This window comes from Nyctereutes procyonoides, unplaced genomic scaffold, assembly GCF_905146905.1.
Source record: "Nyctereutes procyonoides isolate TBG_1078 unplaced genomic scaffold, NYPRO_anot_genome, whole genome shotgun sequence".
Classification (NCBI taxonomy): Eukaryota; Metazoa; Chordata; class Mammalia; order Carnivora; family Canidae; genus Nyctereutes; species Nyctereutes procyonoides.
Window position 1 is genome coordinate 14,547,441 of NW_026575043.1, and position 20,646 is coordinate 14,568,086.

The 20,646-nt window shown below is 44.1% G+C and overlaps 1 protein-coding gene across 1 annotated transcript; it reads right to left on the reverse strand.

The window, feature by feature from the left end:
- Positions 1 to 3,202: 3,202 nt before the first annotated feature.
- EDN1 (endothelin 1) lies at positions 3,203 to 10,594 on the reverse strand. The gene is made up of 5 exons (XM_055323370.1): positions 9,877 to 10,594; positions 8,101 to 8,269; positions 6,774 to 6,932; positions 6,506 to 6,619; positions 3,203 to 4,464 (listed from the first exon to the last, which is right to left on the reverse strand). Exons 1-5 carry the CDS (start codon positions 9,938 to 9,940, stop codon positions 4,362 to 4,364), a joined length of 609 nt encoding a protein of 202 aa, XP_055179345.1. The 5' UTR covers positions 9,941 to 10,594; the 3' UTR covers positions 3,203 to 4,361.
- Positions 10,595 to 20,646: the final 10,052 nt, after the last annotated feature.

Here is a 20,646-nt window from a genome sequence, read left to right on the forward strand (position 1 = left end):
CAGCCATCATAAATTGTCATGATTTTTCTACCAACCGTGCATTGGCATAGGATGATATGCAATGAAAATGCTCAGGACTAGGATGCCAGTGCACACATGGAGCACTGATATCTGTAAAAGAAAAAGTTAATTCTGCTCATAGCTCACTGGCAATATGGAAATAATCTACATTTGTGCAAGAGTCAGGGCCAGTACTATGCCCTGGGCTCTGGGGCAATTTTAGGGGAAAGAGTCAAGAGTCTTGAGATCCAGTATTGCTATTTGCCTGGGAGAAGAGCCTGAAGAAATCACTTATTCATTCAATATATCTGTTTCCTCAGACATCATAGAGTATAAAAATATGGCCCCAATATCCTGAAAAGATAGTTGGGTATGGGGGCGGGGGTCAATGACAAATGGGAAAATGCTACGAGAAGTTCAGTTCTCTACAGAGATGAGAGGTTGCTGTTAAATCATAAGGTTCTGAGAACAGCAACGTGCACTTGCAATAGATACATCCTGAGCCCAGATCCAGGACCCCAGAAACTGTGAGGGTGCAAAAAGGAGAGAAAGCCAAAGTGGGAGAAATTCCATTAAGAATCTGAGCTTGAAAACAGTATTTTGAACATGGAGAACTTGGGTTGGAAAATAAGCATTTTCAGGACAAATGCTTTGTCTAAAGACAAAGAAAGAAAACATAGTACCTTGAGCATTACTATACTGGAGTATTACTAGAAGAAGAAAATGGAGCAAAAAGATTCCTCTTTACTCATATTATCTAAGGACTATTTAGTAAGTAAACCCTAAAAAGTAATAATAAATGCAAGTTCCCCATTATATTCTATTTCATCCTATAGAAATTGACCTCACGAAGCCATGGGACTTGTATGTCTCCTTCTATTCCTTTTCTCTTCTCCTACATTTCTTCCACTACATACTGCAAGGAGGGACCACCAGCCACCACCCATGAGGCCAGAAGGCAAAGCTTTTATGAAGGCTGACTTTGCCTTTACCACCCAGAACTCTCTGATAATATCTACTTGGGCACCAGTCTCCACTGCCCTCCAGGAGCCTCTGGGTAAAACATCTGTACTCAAGGGCTCGGAGTCCAAAGATGCCACAGCTTGCTGTGTGATCTTAGGTCAGTTCTATCCTTCTCTGGACGTTGGCTTCTTCACCTGAAGACAAAAGATTTCTCTTCCTCAATGTCAATAGGAGTCTTCTCGAGGGAACTCTAGCTTCATTATAATACTTGGAGTTGTGAGAACTGTACTTAGTATAATATCCTGAATATTTCAGGAAGCACAGGCAGGATTAAAGCCAATGATTTCCATCATAAAAGAAGGCATTCCCTGAGGAGAAAAATCCAGTACCCCTTTGTGGGCTCCTCCCTCCACCAAAGGTCACGACTCCGCACCCAGGATCCTCTGGTCCTCAGAGTACCGAGATCAAAGCCCTGCCTGGCCTCTAGCTCGAAGATAGAAATCTTTCCTAAGTGGACTTCCAGAAACCACACTTTTACTGGAAAGAAAAACAGCAGGAAATGTGACAGTCCATTCTACCGCTTTACCTCTCAAGCCAGCATGAGCCTTGAATAATATCGAATCTTTCCTCTACATACTTGAAAAATATTCATTTCCTCTAAATCTTCCAGCTTAATTTTACTACTGACCTCATGCCCTAGGAGAGCTCCTTCACGCTTCTTGCTTTTCTTGCTGGCTACTGAAGCAGGAAGCACGGAGGAAGAGGATTTGAAGGGGAAAAAAGAAAAAAGAAAAAGAAATCTTATCACCTTTGCTTGATTCATCCTTCTTGTACTCAGTGGCTTCTTTCCATCCCAACTCCCTTTTAAAGGTAACGGATCCACGTCCTCCAAGCTCAGAACTTCACTCTCTCACACCACCTCCATTTCTTCATGCTTCAGAACATCACATGCTCTTTCTTGGAGCCGTTAGAGAAACTCCCCACTCCCTCACTTAACCGATGAGAACACTCACGATGCAGGAAGACTCGTTGCTCAGGATTAAACAGTGGCCAAGTTCAAGCCAAGCCCCCGGTCATTGTGGACAAAACTTCACAATTCCCTTAAGAATCACACACCAACAGTTTGCTAGATCAAAGGATATCTGGTCCTCCAAGCCCTGAGATCAAAGCTCTGCCTGGCCTTTAGGGCAAAGAGAGAAATCTGCTCTAAATGGACTTCTAGAAAATACACTTTTAGATATTAGACTGTCCCTTGAGAGAGAGAGAGAGAGAGAGAGAGAGAGAGAGGAAGAAGGGAAGATGAAAAACAATGTCATAGAGATAGAAACTCTGCCTGGGACGTTGGCTACACACACCTGAAGGCTGGTATTCAACGTCTTTCAGATGTGTCATTGTTTGGACAACAGTGATCATCATGAGCTAATATTTGTTGAATGCCAGGCATTCTTTCCTATTTGGGAAAGATGGTGACGAGTGTCAAGAGCTCATCAAGCTCTTTTGGGCTTCCGTTGGTAACAACCATATGCAATACCAGTCTCCCAGATGGTTTGGCAAGACCAGCACAGCAAAGTGGACAGGAGAATGAGCCACAACCCCCACGCCCTACACCCAGCTTTCAGTATTTCAACCACCACAGGCATGTGTGCAGTCCTGGGCTACCATGGAAAAGCAAAGGCACTTAGTGTTCTTTAATAAACAAAAGTCTTAATCTGAGCCCAAAAAATAAAATATAAAAAAATAAGAGGGGCCCCTCACTTGCTCTGAACCGGCGGCTGTTTCCTCCAGGTATTTTTCTAGTGTGGAATTGTGTCTAATTAGGTATGATTGGGGGAGTCGTCTTGCCACTGCTTCCTTCGGCCCCTTGATTTGGAGAAAGCACCTCTCACCACACCATCCGCTTGAACTGTAGGATCCTGTCTCATAGCCTAAGCAAAGTCAATGGATGAAGCAAGCCCCAGGAGAGTTTTAAGGTCGGGGGCATGGGGGAAGAGGAAGCAGAAGGCTGCTGTCCAGGGAAACACAGAGGTATTAATGCTGGGTTTTTGTTTCGTTTTTTCCTTAATGTAATCTAAAGGCAACTTTTAAGATCTAGATCAAGTTCTTTTGTGATTAGCCAACACTATTTTCCTTCTTATCACTACCACTCCCCCACCAAAAAACCCAGCTTTAATCATTTCCCTTCATAATTCTTAGCACTTTGGTCCACTTCTTGGGAATTTCAGAAATGATTCAAAATCAGTACAGTAGGGAAAAAATATTTATTTTCTAAAGTTATTACCTTGACAGGCAAAACAAAGCATTTTCTCAATTTCATTCAGAAATACATTTTAAAAAAAATACATAGACCAATATGGCCTGCCCAAATGTATATTTAACATGGTAAATATAAGGAATAAGTTGTTTAGAATATAAATATCTATAAAAAAATAAGTACATCGAAATTTAATCCAACCTCTTCCATTAGCCAGTTACATAAAGGACAATAACTTTACTGCTTTAAAGCATAACCAAATGTTTACTTTTCATTGTCTTTTATGAACAACCCTATACCGTTGTGTTTCCAAAGATCAAGGTAAGGGAACCTCCAGATTCAAGGATCTTTTTCCTTATGGATCAGAGCTAGTAGATTACCATGAAAATGTTACATCTACTACTGGCATGTTAGACTAGACATCTATGAGGCCAAGATTTACTATGGGGGTTTCGGGGGAGGGGATGGCAAGAGGGGACAGAGCCGGGGTAGGCAATAATTAACGGTGGGGAAGTACTTCTACCAGAGTGCAATATAGGTGAGGTAGACTCAGATTCATCAAACCCATCCTGATTTACAGTAGTAACAGTTTCTTTTAGTTTTGCATTTTGTGAATTTAAAAAAAAAAGTCTTTTACTTTTTTTTTTTTTTTTTTTTTTTACTTGAATGTCCTTCGAATGTGTTTTCAATTCGTGCATTCCTTAGAAAACCTTTGCGTGGACTTTGGAGTTTCTCCCTGAAATGTGCCAGGCACCTGAGTGAGACACAAACACTCCCTTCGGACTCTCTTCAGAAATTCCACCCTGTGTGGAATCTCTTCTCCCCCAGAGGATGACATCCTAATTCACAAGTCACTGTGTCTCTCTGCTTTCCAAGTGGTCCATTGTCACCCCAAGCGAGGAGAGACTAAAGCAGTTATCATTGATGGAAGCAAATGAAGATGGATTGGGGGACTCCTTAACCTTCCCTGGAATGTTTAGAGCAAGGGCACTGGCCCGTTGCCAGTCTGGAACAAGAAACAGTCTAAGCAGGGAGGATGCTTTTGCTCTGATCTCAGCCATGGGGAGAGAGTGCAGAATTAGCTGCAGGGTTCCCTCCACAGAGGAGAAGGCTTGCGGGCCACAGGCCCAGTCAAGGTGACCAGTCATCAGTGTGTTCGATTATGGGTCACTTTGTTCTCTCTGTAGAGCTCTGCTTTCAGCTTTGCAACACGGAAAGCTGTTTTGATGCTGTTGCTGATGGTGTCCAACCTATTAAAACAAGACAAGAGAAAACAAATGTTATTTTTTTTAAAAAAAAAAAATCACTTCTGGGCAAAAAGAGGCATCTAAAATTAGAATCTGGCACAAACAAATCTAAGTCTGATCCTAAACCTTCACCACCAACTGCAACAGCATGCTACTCTTGGTTAATCTCAAGGGAAAATGAAGCCCATCTTTTATTCTGGAAATGGAGGTGGGGGGAGATGAAGGGAGCTATGGTCATATCTAAAGGGAATTGGGCATTAAGTACAATTTTAAAATATAATTTTTTAAAGATTTATTTATTTATTTATTTATGACAGACATAGAGAGAGAGAGAGAGGCAGAGACACAGGAGGAGGGAGAAGCAGGCTCCATGCCGGGAGCCCGACGTGGGACTCGATCCCGGGACTCCAGAATCGCACCCTGGGCCAAAGGCAGGCGCTAAACCACTGAGCCACCCAGGGATCCCCCTTAAAATATAATTTTATTGTTAACTAGAGATACTCTCTTTTATTCTGTTTCCCAACTACCACCACCACGAGACTCTATGGAGAACTACCTCTGCATAGGTTTCAAATAACCATGGATGTCTTCTTAATCACAAAAGCAATTAAAGGTGACTTGGTAGAAAAGAAGCAAAAAGAGAGGAGGCATACAGGTAGGGCCAAAGCAAATGGTGTACGACACTTAGAAAATGCTGTATTTTCTGCAGGTTTAATGTTTTCTTTTTGCAGGAAAAAGAAAGGGAATTGCAGTAGTGATTTGATCGTTGACACAATAATACTAATAGAAAAATAAGAATAATTTCCAAATCAGTTAAGGAACTGTGGTTTATGTAACCCCATGATCTGAAGGGAACATCAGGGGCCTGACATTATAAATATGGAATGGCAATGGCCAGCCAAACATCCCAGACAGCTGAGGATGTCCCATACATCAGCAGTAAGTAACACAGAGGTAGTTGCTGCCTGCCAGGCCTGTGCTCAGAACACTCTGATCACAGAACTTCTTGCCTCTGGATTTCTAGGAAAAGTTTCCATGGACCAAGATAGGGAAATGTAGGACACGTGAAAGCTCTGAATACAGATTTCCTCCTTCCAGCTTACAAATTCCAAGATGTTTTGGATTTGGAAAGGCCATCACTCTAGAGATGCCCATCACAACCCCATGGTGTTGACTAATCAGCATCCTTTCTCTGCCCCAGCTCACACACAACCAACTAGAAAAGATGAGAGCTCTTCACAAGGACATGGGCTCTCCACTCATGCACTTCCCTATTTAAAAAAATAGGGACACCTGGGTGGCTCAGTGGTTGAGTATCTGTCTTTGGCTCAGGGCATGATCACAGGGTCCCAGGATCGAGTCCCACATCAGGCTCCCCGTGGGGTGCCTGTTTCTCCCTCTGCCTATGTCTCTGCCTCCCTCTCTCTCTGTGTCTCTCACGAATAAATTTTTTAAATCTTTAATAAATAAATAAATAAACCCTCAAAACAGCATGTTCTAATTCTCACCATCCCTATCTAATGACTTTATTTTTCCCTTTGGCCATTGGAGTAACTGCTATGTTTTGGGGGGTTTCTTTTCTTTTGTTTTTTGGCTTTTTTTTTTTTTGTAACTGCTATGTTTTAAAGAACTTGATCATCCATGACACTTGAATTTAAGAATAAATAAAATAAAATAAAATAAAATATCAAAACTCCTGTCCCTGAAAGAATTGTTACTTTCTCAAGGAAAGTGGCAAATACATTGACTCAGAAAAGCAAGGACTAGATGTGACCAAGTGACAAGGGTGCCCGTAGATGTAACTTGTTTGGAAAAACTACCTTTGGACTGAGTGGCACAGGCTCCAGATTATCAGAGTGTACAGTGGGCAAAGATCTGCCTTCAAAAAAAAATATTTGAGAGGGATTCCTTTGCTTTTTAAATCTATAGACTATGAAGATCTTTGTTGTCTTCTAAGCCTTTCTCTCATCAACAGGAGGATACCTGAAGGGAGCAGCCCTTTAGCACTGGTGACTGGGGCTAGCTGGTTGGGGGAGTCTCTTACCTTCTTATTTTTCTTCCTGCCACCAGCTGCTGTTGCTTGGACTTTTCTCCAAGCTCAGAACAGTCTTTTCCTTTCTTATGGCCATTCCAGCCCTTCTCCATACTGTCTTGCTCCCTGTTAAAATACAGATAGCGCAAAACATTTCAGCAACGGTACCTTCAGTTCTCACAAAGTCTCTGTTAATGTCTCTTAAACAAGAAGGCAACATTATGATGGGAAGATCAGGAGGCCATAAAACTGATCGAAAGCCAACGTGTTTCTACCTCACCTGAGTTCTTTTCCCGCTTGGCAAAAAGTCCAGCACTTCTTGTCTTTTTGGCTAGCACACTGGCATCTCTTCCTGTGGTCTGTTGCCTTTGTGATAAATAAATCCTTTAAAGATCGCTTAGACCTAGACGGGCTTCCAAGTCCATACGGAACAATGTGCCTATTAGCAAAAAAGATGAACAAAAGACATTAGCATACTTATGAGTCTTTGAAATGATGCATTCTGTGGCACAAACTCATTGCAGTGGGACCCAAGTTGCTCACCGCACAGCACCTGGTCTCGCAATTTAGGAGGGTCCAGTACGGTGGTGGTCAGGGGCAGTGCCCACCAATGTCGCCCCGAGTGTGTACCCCACCAGGAGAAAGCCAGTTTTCTAACTCAGTGAAGTTCCATTTGGATTCTTAACAAATTTCACTTTCCTCTCCACACAAACAGCTTTGTTTTTTTTGTCCCAAATTATGACATCTCAGCTTTGGTGTCTGTTTCTTATTTTCTTCCTTTTCTGACTTTCTATCTAGTTAACAGCTACGGCGGGGGGGGGGGGACTTAGATGCAAAACTATGACTCACATGATTTTGAAAATCTATTTTCAATCCAAGACAGATGATAATGCGAAAAGTGCCCCCTGAAGGGGATGGGGGGAGTGGGGGGATGGGGAGGACATACTACAGCACACATCATTCACCCCCAGGATTGCACATCTCTCGCAACTGGTGATATCATGCGACTAATAGAAGGACTCATTGCCAGAAGGCTGTCCAGTAATTTCCAAAGTGTCCCTTTTGAGTCTCACCTAAAAGGAATAAAGTTCTGTCCTTGGAATCCTACTTGCCATCAGCATTTTCCATCTATCCTGTCATGAGTGTTTGAGCCAGGGGGCCTCAGAAGACCCTCCCCTCTGTTTCAAAGAACCACCCTGCCTGTGTATTTTTAGGACCCGAGGGGCACTGTCCCGGCCCCCCACCCGGGACATGTTGTCAGAAGTGCTACCTTCGGGGGATCCCTGGGTGGCGCAGCGGTTTGGCGCCTGCCTTTGGCCCAGGGCACGATCCTGGAGACCCGGGATCGAGTCCCACGTCAGGCTCCCGGTGCATGGAGCCTGCTTCTCCCTCTGCCTAAGTCTCTGCCTCTCTCTCTCTCTCTCTCTCTCTCTCTCTGTGTGTGTGTGGCTATCATAAATAAATAAAATTAAAAAAAAAAAAAAAAGAAGTGCTACCTTCGGAATCCACACCAGGAGCTCCCCTAAAAGCAGCTAGAGTCACTGGGCTCCAGAGTCTGGGGAAGCCAGAGGTAAGGAATAGAGTTATGACGCCCTCTAGAGACTTACTCAGGAGTGTTGACCCAGATGATGTCAAGGTGGCAGAAGTAGACACACTCTTTATCCATCAGGGAAGAGCAGGAGCAGCGCTTGGATCGGCGGGGCCGCCAGGGTGCACTGGGAGCCGGGTTCTCCCCACTGCTGTCCGGGCCTGTGCTGAGCTCCGCACCCAGGACCGCTGGGGAGAGAAAGAGCAGGTCAGCAGGGCATGTCCCCTGGGATCTAGAGGAGCACATAGAAGCCCGTGAAGCACACAGCCCGCCTTCAGCAAGAAGCACAGAGCAAAAGGGGCTCTTTATCTTTCCTCTCCTTAACGTGACTTCACCTTTACCCCCACTGGCTTATGCACTTTCAGGGAGATTACACATGAGCTGGGGTGGCAACCACCTGAAAAGGGGACTGCTGGCCAGGCCCCAGAGAAACGGGTGGCCATGCTACCTGTTAGAAATGCAGGGTGGCTTCTCCATGGCATTTAATAGGACAGACTGATCTAGTAGGACAGTGGCTTAAAGTTGGCCGATGACCAAAGATCTAAAGCTAAATAAATCCCCTGCCTCTTCCTAGGTTCAGGGCCACTTCCCCATGCAGTTTAGGGGAGTACCTGCCACTTCACACCTGGTGGAGGGCAGAGAGCAGCCCAGGTGGTATATAGTCCTTGAAATTAGGAGGAATTCAAGAGGTTTGGGGGAGATGACTGGAGAAAAGAAGAGAAACCAGCCCTACAATAGTCATCACAAGTGGTAAACTCTGGAGAAGGCACTGACTTAGACTAAGACTGAGCAGCAAGGAGCTTGGGAACCTAATGCAGGTTCTGTGGATTTTGAATTCAGAATCGCCCGAACAGGATGGCATGTGTGGGATTCGCTTCTTGCCCCTTCCCCACTGCGGCATCGCCTCTTCTTACTGACAAGTTAGCCATGCAGCTTATCTGCCCAATTTTGTACATTTCAAATGATCAGACACATTCCAGGATTTTCATTCCCTTGACATCTTTTCTCTTTAGTCAGGGTCATGAAAAGACACACAAAAAAGGGCATTGACCCCAAGAAGGGGGAAACGGGCAGATGCACACGTACTATCTAAATCCTCAAGCAGCCACGACTTATCGTGGCTCCCCTCCCACAACAGGTGAATAAAACTGAAAATAGACCTCACACCATCTTAGGTGCCAAAAACCTGCCAAAAGAAGCCTAAAGTCAATAGTGACAAATTTTAAAGAAAACATCTGCTTCACCCTGAAACCGCCGGAGGGTTATTCAACAGACTGTTCTGCAGGTGATTTTACTGCTCATAGATTGCTTGAATGACTTGAATAAAATTCCTTGGCTTCGAGGTGAAACGTTTAAATATTTTACACATTCACACGCTATTAAAACGGCATTTAAATAAGATGGAAGTTCCTATATGTCCTAGGAACTGTACAGACACATGTGCTGCAAATATCCATTTGGCTAACTGCGAGGCTAGTCTTTGCCTTTCTTGAGTTATAGATTTTAAAAGCCCAGGAAATCCACACCACCTATATAATAACAATAAGTTATTTTCATGCTCTGGGAGCAATTGTTTTCAAGAGAGGAATTCTCTTCCCCCCGCAACTCAAAAAGTTTTTTTTTTTCCCCCAACTCGAAAACTTAAGTAGCTTTGAGCAGCAATTCCCAGACCCTTGCCATGTGAGCTGCAGGCATAAAAAAAGAGGAGGAAAACAGAAGCACGAAAACCACGAAGGTGCACACAAATCAGTAGACAGCAACGTTCAGAGAGATTCACGAGTCCCGGTTTGCCTACCTGCTTCTGGAGCTCCTTGGAAAGCCACAAACAGCAGAGAAAAAATCATGGGGAAATAATCCATTTTGGAAAAAAAAAAAAAGAGAGAGAGAGAGAGAAAGAAGAGAGGAGTGGGGATGGATCAAAGTCCTCTCCTGCCAACCGAACCTAAAAGAAGGTTGAAAACGAAAAAAAAAAAAAATAATAATAATAATAATAATAATAGCTTCTAGTTGTTCAGATCGGCCAGTGAGCCTTCAGCCTAAAAGCGCTCTTTAGAAAAAAAAAAAAAAGTAATAATAATAATAATAATAATAATAATAATAAAGAAGAGGTTTAGGGAGCAGCGCGGGCGGTGGGAGCGGGGCGCTCTGCGGGGCGCACTGCGGGGCGCTCGGCGACCGCGGGGACCTCGGGACCGCGCAGCCCGGGACCCTCCGGCGCGCTCGGCCCTGCGCCGCGGCACCAGCGCGTCTGGCTTGGACAGCTCTCCGCAGCCCTTTTATATTGAACCCCTATAGAGTGGGGGTGAACAGCTCCCACTTTATTCCAGCCCCAGACAATGTTATTGTGTTATTAGTCACCAACAGGCAACGTGCAGCCGGAGATAAGGGCCGGCTCCGAAGGAAATCGCTGCTAACTTCAGAGGCAGACGCCCGCCGCCGTCTGACCACTCAGGGGCAGGGCCAAGGACCAGAAAATACCCATTAGAGACCTCGGGGCAAACCTGCCCGCGCCGCGCTGCGGTCCGCTTCCCCTCTGCGCAGGACTCAGAAGAGGGACTCCGGGGAAGTCATACCATTGGTATGAAAAGTATGAGCTACGGTTTAAATAGATGGTATTGTTGTGCGCGGGGGGAATTTCTTTCTTTTTTTTTTTTATTGTTGTTCATTTCGTTTTCCTTTTATGTCTCCGATTTCTTAGTGTTGATCCAACAAAGGGAACGCTCTCCCTCTTTGCTCCCCCCTCCCCACCTCCCCACTGCGGGGGTGGGGTGTGTGGGTGTCGGATTATTTGGGCAGGTCGAGGAGGTCCCTTACCTTTTCTTTTCTTTCTTTCTTTCTTTCTTTCTTTTTTTTTTTTTTTTTTTTTTTTTTTGCTAAAGTTCTTTGCGTGCGCAGTGAAAAAGATCAGTGAAGCAATGGCAAGGACAGGACGGTTTAAAAAAAAAAGAAGAAGAAGAAGAAGAAGAAGACGACATTGGAGCCCTTTCAGGCCCATAACCCAGGGCTTTCAATATCACAGAGTGCCCACCTTCTCCCCCCACCCCCTCCCCCGACCGGGGTGCGTGCCCCCCCTCCCCAGTTCAGTAGCACCCACGTTAAGAAGTAGCGCGAGAGGGACGCCAGGGGGAGATGAAGAGCTACAGGGGCTGATGTTTGCTGAGAACAAAAAAAAACAAAAAAAAAAAACAAAAAAAAAAAAACAAAAAGAAAAGAAAAACAACAACAAAAAAAAGCTAAAGCCCTGGCTGCCCAAGAACCCCAAGGAAGGCAGCCTGAGATGGGAGCAGAGCGAGCAAGGGCGCCTCCTGTGACAAAGGGGTGCCCCCCAAGAAGGTTCACTTACTCCCTGCAGCTTTTCCAGATCGATCCCCCACCCCCCGCCCCAGCTCAAAATTTGCTTCTTGAGGGCAAAGGGGAGTTCTTGTAAAGGGTTGGGGTGGATATGAAGTGAGGGTGGTGTTGGGAAGGAGGAAATGGCCGTGCTGAATGAGAAGACCGCATAATACCTCACACTTAATAGCACGTTTACACTTTCAAAGCAATTTCTGTCTGTTTGCCCTTGAAATCCACACACACACACACACACACACACACACACACACACTCGCCCCGCGCAAGAGGTACCCACAGGGCAGCCACTGTGCAGTTGAATGTGCTGTAAGGTACCAAGCAAAATAAATGTAAGGCATTGGCTTTTTCGGGTAGCCTCGTTTTTCAGGTGGGGAAACCGAGGCACCCACAGCTCCCACGCTCTACCAAAGTCCTTGCACTGTGAGGAGGAAAGCAGAGGCCAGAAGTTTAGAGCATCTTCCCTGCATGGGAGAAAGGTGAGTCTACATCTAACACCTAGGGGCACCATGGACTAGAAGTTTCCAGCATTTCCTCACCTTGTTTAACTCCAGTCCTCTCCCCAGGGTGGTGGTGGGGGGGGTGGATATTCAAATGTGGACCCATTTCCAGGACTCAAACCATTCCTTCCTTCTTCTCCCTGCTTAGCCCTCACCTCACCTCTAGAATCAAAAGGACAGATTTTGCCCCAGCGGGGGAGCTGTGAACCTGAGCCCACTTGGGCCCCTAGACCTCCCTGGAAGTCACAGTTGGGGAGACAGTAACGGTAGCGGTGTCAGGTGCCTGCGGAGATCTGTTCCCTGAAAGAGCCACTGTAGCAAGAGCTGGAGCTGAGGGAGAGGCAGGAACCCTCCCTCCCACACCCACACCAGAGGAGCCTCCACCCAGGCCCCAGGGGACCCTCCCTGGGCCTTCTGCCTCTGCATAGGCTTTACTTCAGCCCAGCCCTGGGGGGCTGGGGAGGGCTCAGCTTGCCCTAGAACAGGGTGTCATCAAACTGGAAGCCAGCTTTGCCCACCTCAGCTCTGGCTGGTGCGTCCCCGCCTCCTCTCCCCAGCAGACCACAGGGAGAGCTGCGAAGAGCTGATGTCACATTCACAGGATCCAAGCTCCCCCCACCCCCACCCCCTCCCAGGGAGGGAAAGGCTGCCTGGGATCCCGCTCACCCCTTCTTTAACCTTCTGGCAACTTTGGCAAAAGCCTGGTCACAGTCAGGACCAACCTGTCCTAAGCTCCTCCTGGGAAAGGACCACCCCCGCCCTCCCCAGTGTCTCCAGGTGGAGCCTGGGTTACCCTCCAGCAGGGAAGCCCCTCTCCCTGCCATCCCCACAGTACTGAGGCTGCCCCTGCCAGCAGCACCCAGCAATCGGGTGGAGAAGTGAAGCAAAATGAAACTGCCCACACGCCTTCCCACAGTCTCCTCTCCTCTGGTCTCCTCTCCTCTGTGTGTCATCCTGTGAATGTATTTGAATTAGAAATACAAAAAGTGGGCAGTGATCCGCCCCCACCCCTGACCCCAGGCCTTCGAGGGCCCTGTAAGTAAATGCACAGGGTTCCAGACTTGGGAGACTCCCATTGTTCCAAGTACAGTCTCGCCTCCATCTCTGAACCCTGAGTTTCCAAGATGCGCATGGGCATATACAGGGGTGTCCTGCTTTTCTCTGTGTGTCATCGGTGCGCTCTGCCCTTTCCATCCTGCTCTCCATCTCCACCTCTGGGTGCAGCCCCCTTTCCTTCTTTTGGAGGAAGGGGAAGCCCCTTTCAGGTTCAGAAAAGGCAGCTAGGGCACTGCCAGGCAGCTGCCCAGCAAGACATTTTCCCAAGAAGCAAGAGGGAGGGGGAGAAAGAACCCCAACAAACCAGTTTTACAAGCTCCAAGCTTCCACCTCTCCTCCACTTACAGCATTGCTAGAGAGGGAGGTAGGAGAGGTGGAGGCTAAAAAAGCTGAACAAAATAATACATGCGGACATCCCACCACCCTCCACAGCCCGAACCCCACCCTTCCAAGATCTAGGAGCCACAGACCTCAGAGAGGAAAGGGAAGGGAAGGGAGAGAAGACTAAGAACATGGCTTTTTTTTTTTTCTTCAATAGAACAGTTTGCTGTTGCTGTTCTTGCTTTTGATATTACACTTGAATACTGGAAACTATTTGATAAAGCTATTTTTTATGTATTTCTTTCTGTATCTCTTGCTATGTATTAATAGATATCTATAAATAAAACCTCCTGAGCCCCAAACGCAGATACTACACAGTAGCAAAGTGTACTGTTTTTAGCACTCCTCAGCTTTGCTCTTTCTCAACTTTTGCGTAATAAAGTTTGCAACTTTGCCAAGCCAATAAATCTGGCGTGAGATGTTGCATTTAGCTCAGCAAAAAGAACAGCCGTTAGGTTGCTTGACGATAGCGCAAAGGATGGGAAACCAGTTTATTCCAGGCACGGTGAAGCTCTCCGTGTCACCAGACTTGGTTCAATCAGGTGTAGTGTTGACTGTTTGACATTTTCCCTCTGCATCGTGCAGAGCACTCAGGTTCCCTGGTACTGCTGTGAAAGAGTGTGTACTACAGATGCTACTCCATACTACGTTGCACACCTCCTGGAGTCAACACGGCTTCTCCCTGCAGCCCAGAATATAACGGTTGATTCAGCCAAGGAAATAGGGTGACCCTCAGGAGAGATCCATCGCCTGCATTTCACAAACATATAATGCACGCAGCGCAATCTCCTTGACGCTTTCGTTCATAAGCCAATAACAGCCAGTCTTCAGTTTCAAAGAATATGTGCAATTCTTTAACATTGCATTCCTCAAACCTGTCATCCATAAGCCTTTTTCACAATGTTGTCGTACTCATGGCCACCTGTACTTTTTCACAGAATATTCTCCATTAACCGACTAATTTCTTCTACTTGAAAAACTTTAAAGCAACGCACTATTACTACTATCGGAAGCAATAATGTACATGAAGTCATGCTTTCTATGGTTAAGGAATGTACATGAAATCATAGTTTTAATACACAGTACAATGAACATAATATCGTGTATTCATTCAGCTATTGGAAATAAAAAATCTTCAGCCATGTACTATCACCTTATATCCTAGCATCGAGGTACTCCTCACTCCTAGGGAACACGGTTCCTTACGTGGCAATGTCTGACACTTTATTGCGTTTAAGAATAAGCCCTGGTTTAATTCAACTCTACTTTCAAGACCATCTCAAAATATCGCACATCAAAACTCTCATATCGGTGCACTTCAAAGAAACACGTATTCTGACATTCACAATCTACGAAAACAAAGCCTCCCTATCTTAGAAGAGTTCCTAGTCGATATTTCCCCTTGGCTTATCGTTTTAGTGTTTTGGTATTTATCTTGTTTTCAACCCTCTACCTTGAAGTTAAATACCCTCTTCGAGTGTTTTCACTGGCATCACACACACACACACACACACACACACACACACCCCACACGTGGACCTACAGATTGGAATGGAAGAGTAATTGTAATATTTCACACATCAGAGAGACCAAAAAATGTGTCGGCCAGTGGCTGCCTCCCCATCTTTTTCCCTTTAATTTTGATTCTATGTAATTTATGACATGTGGAGCTAAAAAGACTCTGATGTGGGGCTTAAAAAAAGAACACCACTTGAGAGAGTGAGTAGAGTAGAATCAAGCCACTTCATTGAACCTGATTTATGTAGTCATTCCCGACAAATTTTCCTTCCACATTTTTGAATGAGACAGAAAACAAAACAAAACCAAAAAAAAAAAAAAAAAAAAAACCTCATTCTGGAGCAGGTGCCCATAAATATGATGGCTACCTTTGCGTTTTCTTAGGCCAACAGCATATGTATGAGTCAGTAGGCTGCCTGTGGGTAAGTGTTGTCAGAATGCTTTCTGTGACTCCATTTCATTACTGGTTGTATATTTCTTGCTTTTTAAGAATTTTTTTTTTGTGGAATGGTGGTTACCAGACTGAGGGGGAGGGCAGTGATAGAAATGGAGAGAGTTGGTCAGAGTGTGCAAGCTTCCAGTTATAAGATGAATAAGTTGCGAGGATATAATGTAGAGCATGGTGTTACCGTTGACAATGCTGTATTACAAACTTGAAAGTTGCTAAGAGCATATTTAAGTGTTCTCATCACAAAAAGAAATGGTAATTATATGATGTGATGGAGGTGTTAGCTAACCCTACAGTGGTTTGCATTTGCAATATATAAGTGTATCAACGTGTACCAAATCAACACTTTCTACACCTTAAACTTACACAGTGTTATATGCCAATTATGTCTCAAAAAAGGTGAAGTTTCTTTTGCACCTCATGTATAATGACAAAACATAAGCCAAATGTCTTAGCTCTTTCTCAGCTTTTCTTTTAAGATAGATTTATTTATTTATTTATTTATTTATTTATTTATTTATTTATTATAGACATATATATATAGAGAGAGAGAGGCAGAGACACAGCAGGAGGGAGAAGCAGGCTCCATGCCGGGAGCCCGATGCGGGACTCGATCCTGGGACTCCAGGATCGTGCCCTGGGCCAAAGGCAGGGACCCAGGGATCCCCTCTTTCTCAGCTTTTGTATAATAAAAGGCCTTTGGTGTCCTGCTGAAATTTAGAGAGCTACCCTCAGAAAGTATCAAAAAAATGACTCATTTGATATTCGTTTTCATATTAGAAATCGGAATGTAGAAAGCTTCTATTATTTTATTTCTCCAATTTCATACATATATATGTTCATTGAGCCCCCACTGGGTGTCAAAAGTAATTTTAGGTACTTTGTGTGTTCCAATGGAAAGGTCCGGTGGATTTTGTATTCACCGGTCAATAAACTGGGATGGGATTAATAAAAATCACCAGCAAAAAGCAAAACTGGGAGTGCATGGGAAGGATGATCACTGAGGTGGGGGAAGCTAAGACATTTATAAACAAGCAAAGGCTGTGACCATTCCAGGCACCAATGATTCAAGAAGTAATCATGGAATGAAGGAGGCCGAATGGAGGATCTAAAAGAAAGCAGGGAAGATCTTCAAAGATGAGTGGGTTTGGGATCTGGGACAAAGGACAGGAATTGGCTAAGAAGGTGAAGGGAGGTCTAATGAGATAATTTGGTTATTGGATTTACAGTTCCAGGGGGACCAGATGGTCGATGATGAGATAGAGAAAGATTGTGTGAGGTAAGTGGTCAGTGGTCAGTGTGTCCCACACCCCTGTAATGTACCAGTAGGATGTAGAATGTCTACAGTTTCACACTGTGGTTTCTTAAGTCCTGATGGACATTGGCCACTAGGAGGAAAAGCCACAGGAATCATGAGGAACTCCTTCCCAGTGCATAAGCTCAAATGATGTTGACAGTTCATTGTGTAGACTATGTCGCCATTAGAAGGTCTGGATTCTATTTGTATTTGAAAATATTAAATGAGTTAAAATTATTCCCACATTTTGCAGTTCCCCTTTTTGGACTCAGCCATTTTCGGGGGGAGGGCTGTGGAATGTGTTCACTATGGAGTTCGAGACTCTGCTCCTTCAGTGAGAAAAAATTTAATGCAAGGATTATTTTTGTTATTCCTATCTGCTGCCTACCTACCAGTAACAATTCAACCCTCCCTTTCTAAACTATCACTCTGACCAAAGTACATTTCTCTTCAAATAATCATTTTTTCCCAAATCTGAATATGCAGTGAAAAAGGAAAGAATATTCATTGCTGGTTGTCAACATAGGGGGAAAAATTAGGGGAAAAGTGGGTTACATTTTTAAAGGGGCATTTGGATTCATTTAAACATGCAAATTTAATTTCACAAGCTCCAGAATATATTTAACGCTAAGGATTGTGTTTTATTTGGCATTTGTGCTTTTTTCCATTTGTTCTTTTGATGAAAAAAAAAAAAACTTTTGGAGTGCTTACAAGAATAATTTTCCTGGAAATTAATGTCTTTACTCTTTTTTTTTCTGTGAAGCTTAAAAAACTCCTGCATACTTTTTCTTTTAATATTATTTAACATTTATTGATTAACTGTCTTTCCCTGACTGTAGTTTTTACTAAGGACAGTGAGCTAAGGCAAAAGACATTGAAGTACACTTCTTTCCTACATATGACTCACAAGAGCAAAGAATGCAGAGCGGTGACATCGTGTTTGTTACCACCTTAGGTTTATTTATTTTAGAGAAATATGGGAAAGGGAAAACTGCAGTAAAATGAAGGAATATAGGAGGTATCTGCTTATGGCTGAATTTCAGGCCACTGGAGGTCTTCTGGGAAAGCAGTACTGAAGGTTCCTTTTAAAAAGAAGGGAGGGGTGGGGAAGGGGGTACGGGAAAGGGGAAATCGAGGGCAGAGGGCCAGGGAGGAGAGGCTGGAGGGAGAGGGCCAGGCAGGGAGCTGCACCCCATTCTCATTACCCCCCTTCCTGGGATGTGAGGGAAGCAGGGAAGCATGAGTTAGAGAGTTTAGAAACTGATAATGTTCATATAAAGCCCATTATCTTGCTACAAAGTGGAAAAGATTTTGTGAGCTGCAAAGTAGCTTGTTGAAAGCCTTTTTTTCCCCAAGTTGTTTCAAGACTAGTCAGGGAGAGCTAACATTTTCTAGATAAAGAATTTTAACAGCATTGTTTCTTTCTGGCTGTTCTTTCTCCCCCAGCATCCATTCTATTTTTATACACTATCTGGACAAAACTATCTTTTTGGACTAATGACCAGGTCTCTGCACCAGAGGCCTCCTTTTCTTCAGTACTCTCCCCAAGCCCCTCCCCCTTCCAAGGAGCATTTTTGCCACTTTCTGGTGACCTGGACCCCACAGAATGGGACAAAGAGTACAGGTTCCCAACGTGCACAGAGATTCCAAACCCACCTCCCTCCTCGATTGGTTAGCATCCTCTTAGAGCTGTGGACCTATGGACTGTTTTCTTTCTGGTCTCAAAAGATGATCTGTGAACATGTAGAACATTTTAATCCTGATTATGTTTTTGGTTTCTCTCAATCAAGGCTGTTCTTTATTCTTTCTCTTTATGAAACATAAATATGATGTTGCTTTAAAACCCTAGCTATGTAATGGAAAAAATGATAATTAAGAAATATATTCTCAGTAATTTTTTGAAGGCTTCCAGAGAACAGGGAATCCACAAAGGGCAGCCACCCCAGGAAGAGCTACCACCTGCTCTCTGAAGAACAGAGGAAAAATTGGAAAGTGAATCAATGGGGCAAAGTGACCCCATCTAAAATTTAGTCAGAATGCCAAATTATGAGAACACCCAATTCTTAGGAAAGTGAAATTCCTAATGATGACATGGTCCATGCAGAAGTTATCCGGCTCAGCAGGAGCTGGTGTGAACTAACTGGACAACCCCGCCCTCACACAGACAAAAGACTTGACCTCTCCATCCACCTCCTCCCGTTTATAAGATGGGGAGCCGTCACCTGCTATTTATCTCAAGATGCCTAAGCAAAAGTGCTCAGTCGAGGCAGGTTGTCAAGGAAAGGAGATAGCCATATTGATTGGAAGAGTTTAACAAGTGAAGTATATGCAGAGATCCACTTGGGATTCTTTTTTCAGTCAAGGATCTGCTAAAAGAGGCAAGAGCAAGACACTTCACCAATGCATCATGCCAATACAAGGAGTGGAGAGGACAAGGACAGAGGGAAAAGTTTTGTCTAAGCTACCACTACTGGATCTTGACTAGGACCGGGGAGGCGGGGTGGTGGGCAGGGGGACAGAGGACACTTAATATGAAAATCATAAGTAATAGCAGAGATCTTCAATGTGAAAAGTCAAAAAACCTGAAACCTAAGAGACAGTGTGCACGAGCATTGGCAGGAGGAACGGTTAGTTCAGACACTGAGCATGTGCGATCTTCCTCATTATAAGTGAAAACAGCACTCGAGCTGTGAAGTGGCAGTAGAGAAAACATAGTCTGCAAATATCTAAAAAGGACAAGAAAATTATTCTGAGAGGAAAGCCCCTTTTATTTTAATCTCCTGTAATTGTTTCCTGATCTGGGGTGAAGTTTGTTCTAGAAATGTTCAACTGGGCTGCAGAGACGCTAAACTAATCACAGATAAAGCAATGCGCTAAAATGCCGTAAGCAGTTAGCTAGAGAACAAAGAATCTCAATTTTCCAATTTAGGACAGCGTTAGGGGAAAAGAGCCACATACTATTCAGCACAACAGAGTATAGAAAAGGTTATTGTGGTGTATAAGGTCATTAATAACAAAAGAAATATGCTATTAAGAAGATTAGGTTATCACAGAATAGAAAGAAAGAAGTTATCTCTCCTGATCTTCCTTTTTGTTAAAAGATTTATTTTTTTGAAGGGGGAGTATGGAGAGGGGAGAGGCGGAGGGTGGGAGGGGGAGAGGGAGAGAGAGAATCTCAAGCAGGCTCCTGGCTGAGTGCAGAGCCCAGTGCGAGGCTAGACTCCAGGACCCTGAGATCATGACTTGAGCCGAAATCAAGAGTCAACCACTCAACCGACTGAGCCACCCAGGCTGCCCCCGGTCTTACATTTTTATACCATTAAAATTCATGTCAATGCCAAAAAAGCAGAGCTAGTGCTGCTTCTCTTCACTGAGATTGTAAAGACCATTTTATCAAAAAAAAAAAAAAAGGACCCTTTTATATCATTCTGTTGGAGTTGTTTTTCTTTCTTTTTTTTTTTTGTTGTTTTTTTTTTTTTTTTTTGCGAGCTTTAGTTCACTCCAGAAACTAGCTTTTCTCTTCCCTTATTTTGCTGCAGAATTATTTTTTTTTTTTTGCAGATAGATTAAAGCCATCTTTACATCTGTACTTGGTTATAGTCTTCTCCTTACATTTTTTATGTAGGTTTTTTTATAAGCAATTCCAATAAGACTTCTTCCTGTTTAGTTACACAGACCTCTACCCTTTTCCTTATTCCTCCATATTATTTTTGACTGGCTATCTTATCGTTGTACTTTTTTTGAGTCATATTTTTATCTTCCCATTCTTCTCGAACACTTTCCCTTTTAACAGTCACTGGAGGTTTATCTCTAATTTTTACCGTGAATTTTGAAATCTACTTTCTAGGAAGCCCTGATATCTGCCTGCCGTCCTTCTGGATTTTCCTTCTTTCACTGTTGAAATGAATAATAGGTCATTAGTTTCACTTACGGCTTTTATCATTTTCATTTCACCAGTCAGCTTTTCTTCTTCTTCGGCTCGTTTTCCAAATGACAGCTCTCTGAGAAATGGCTGTG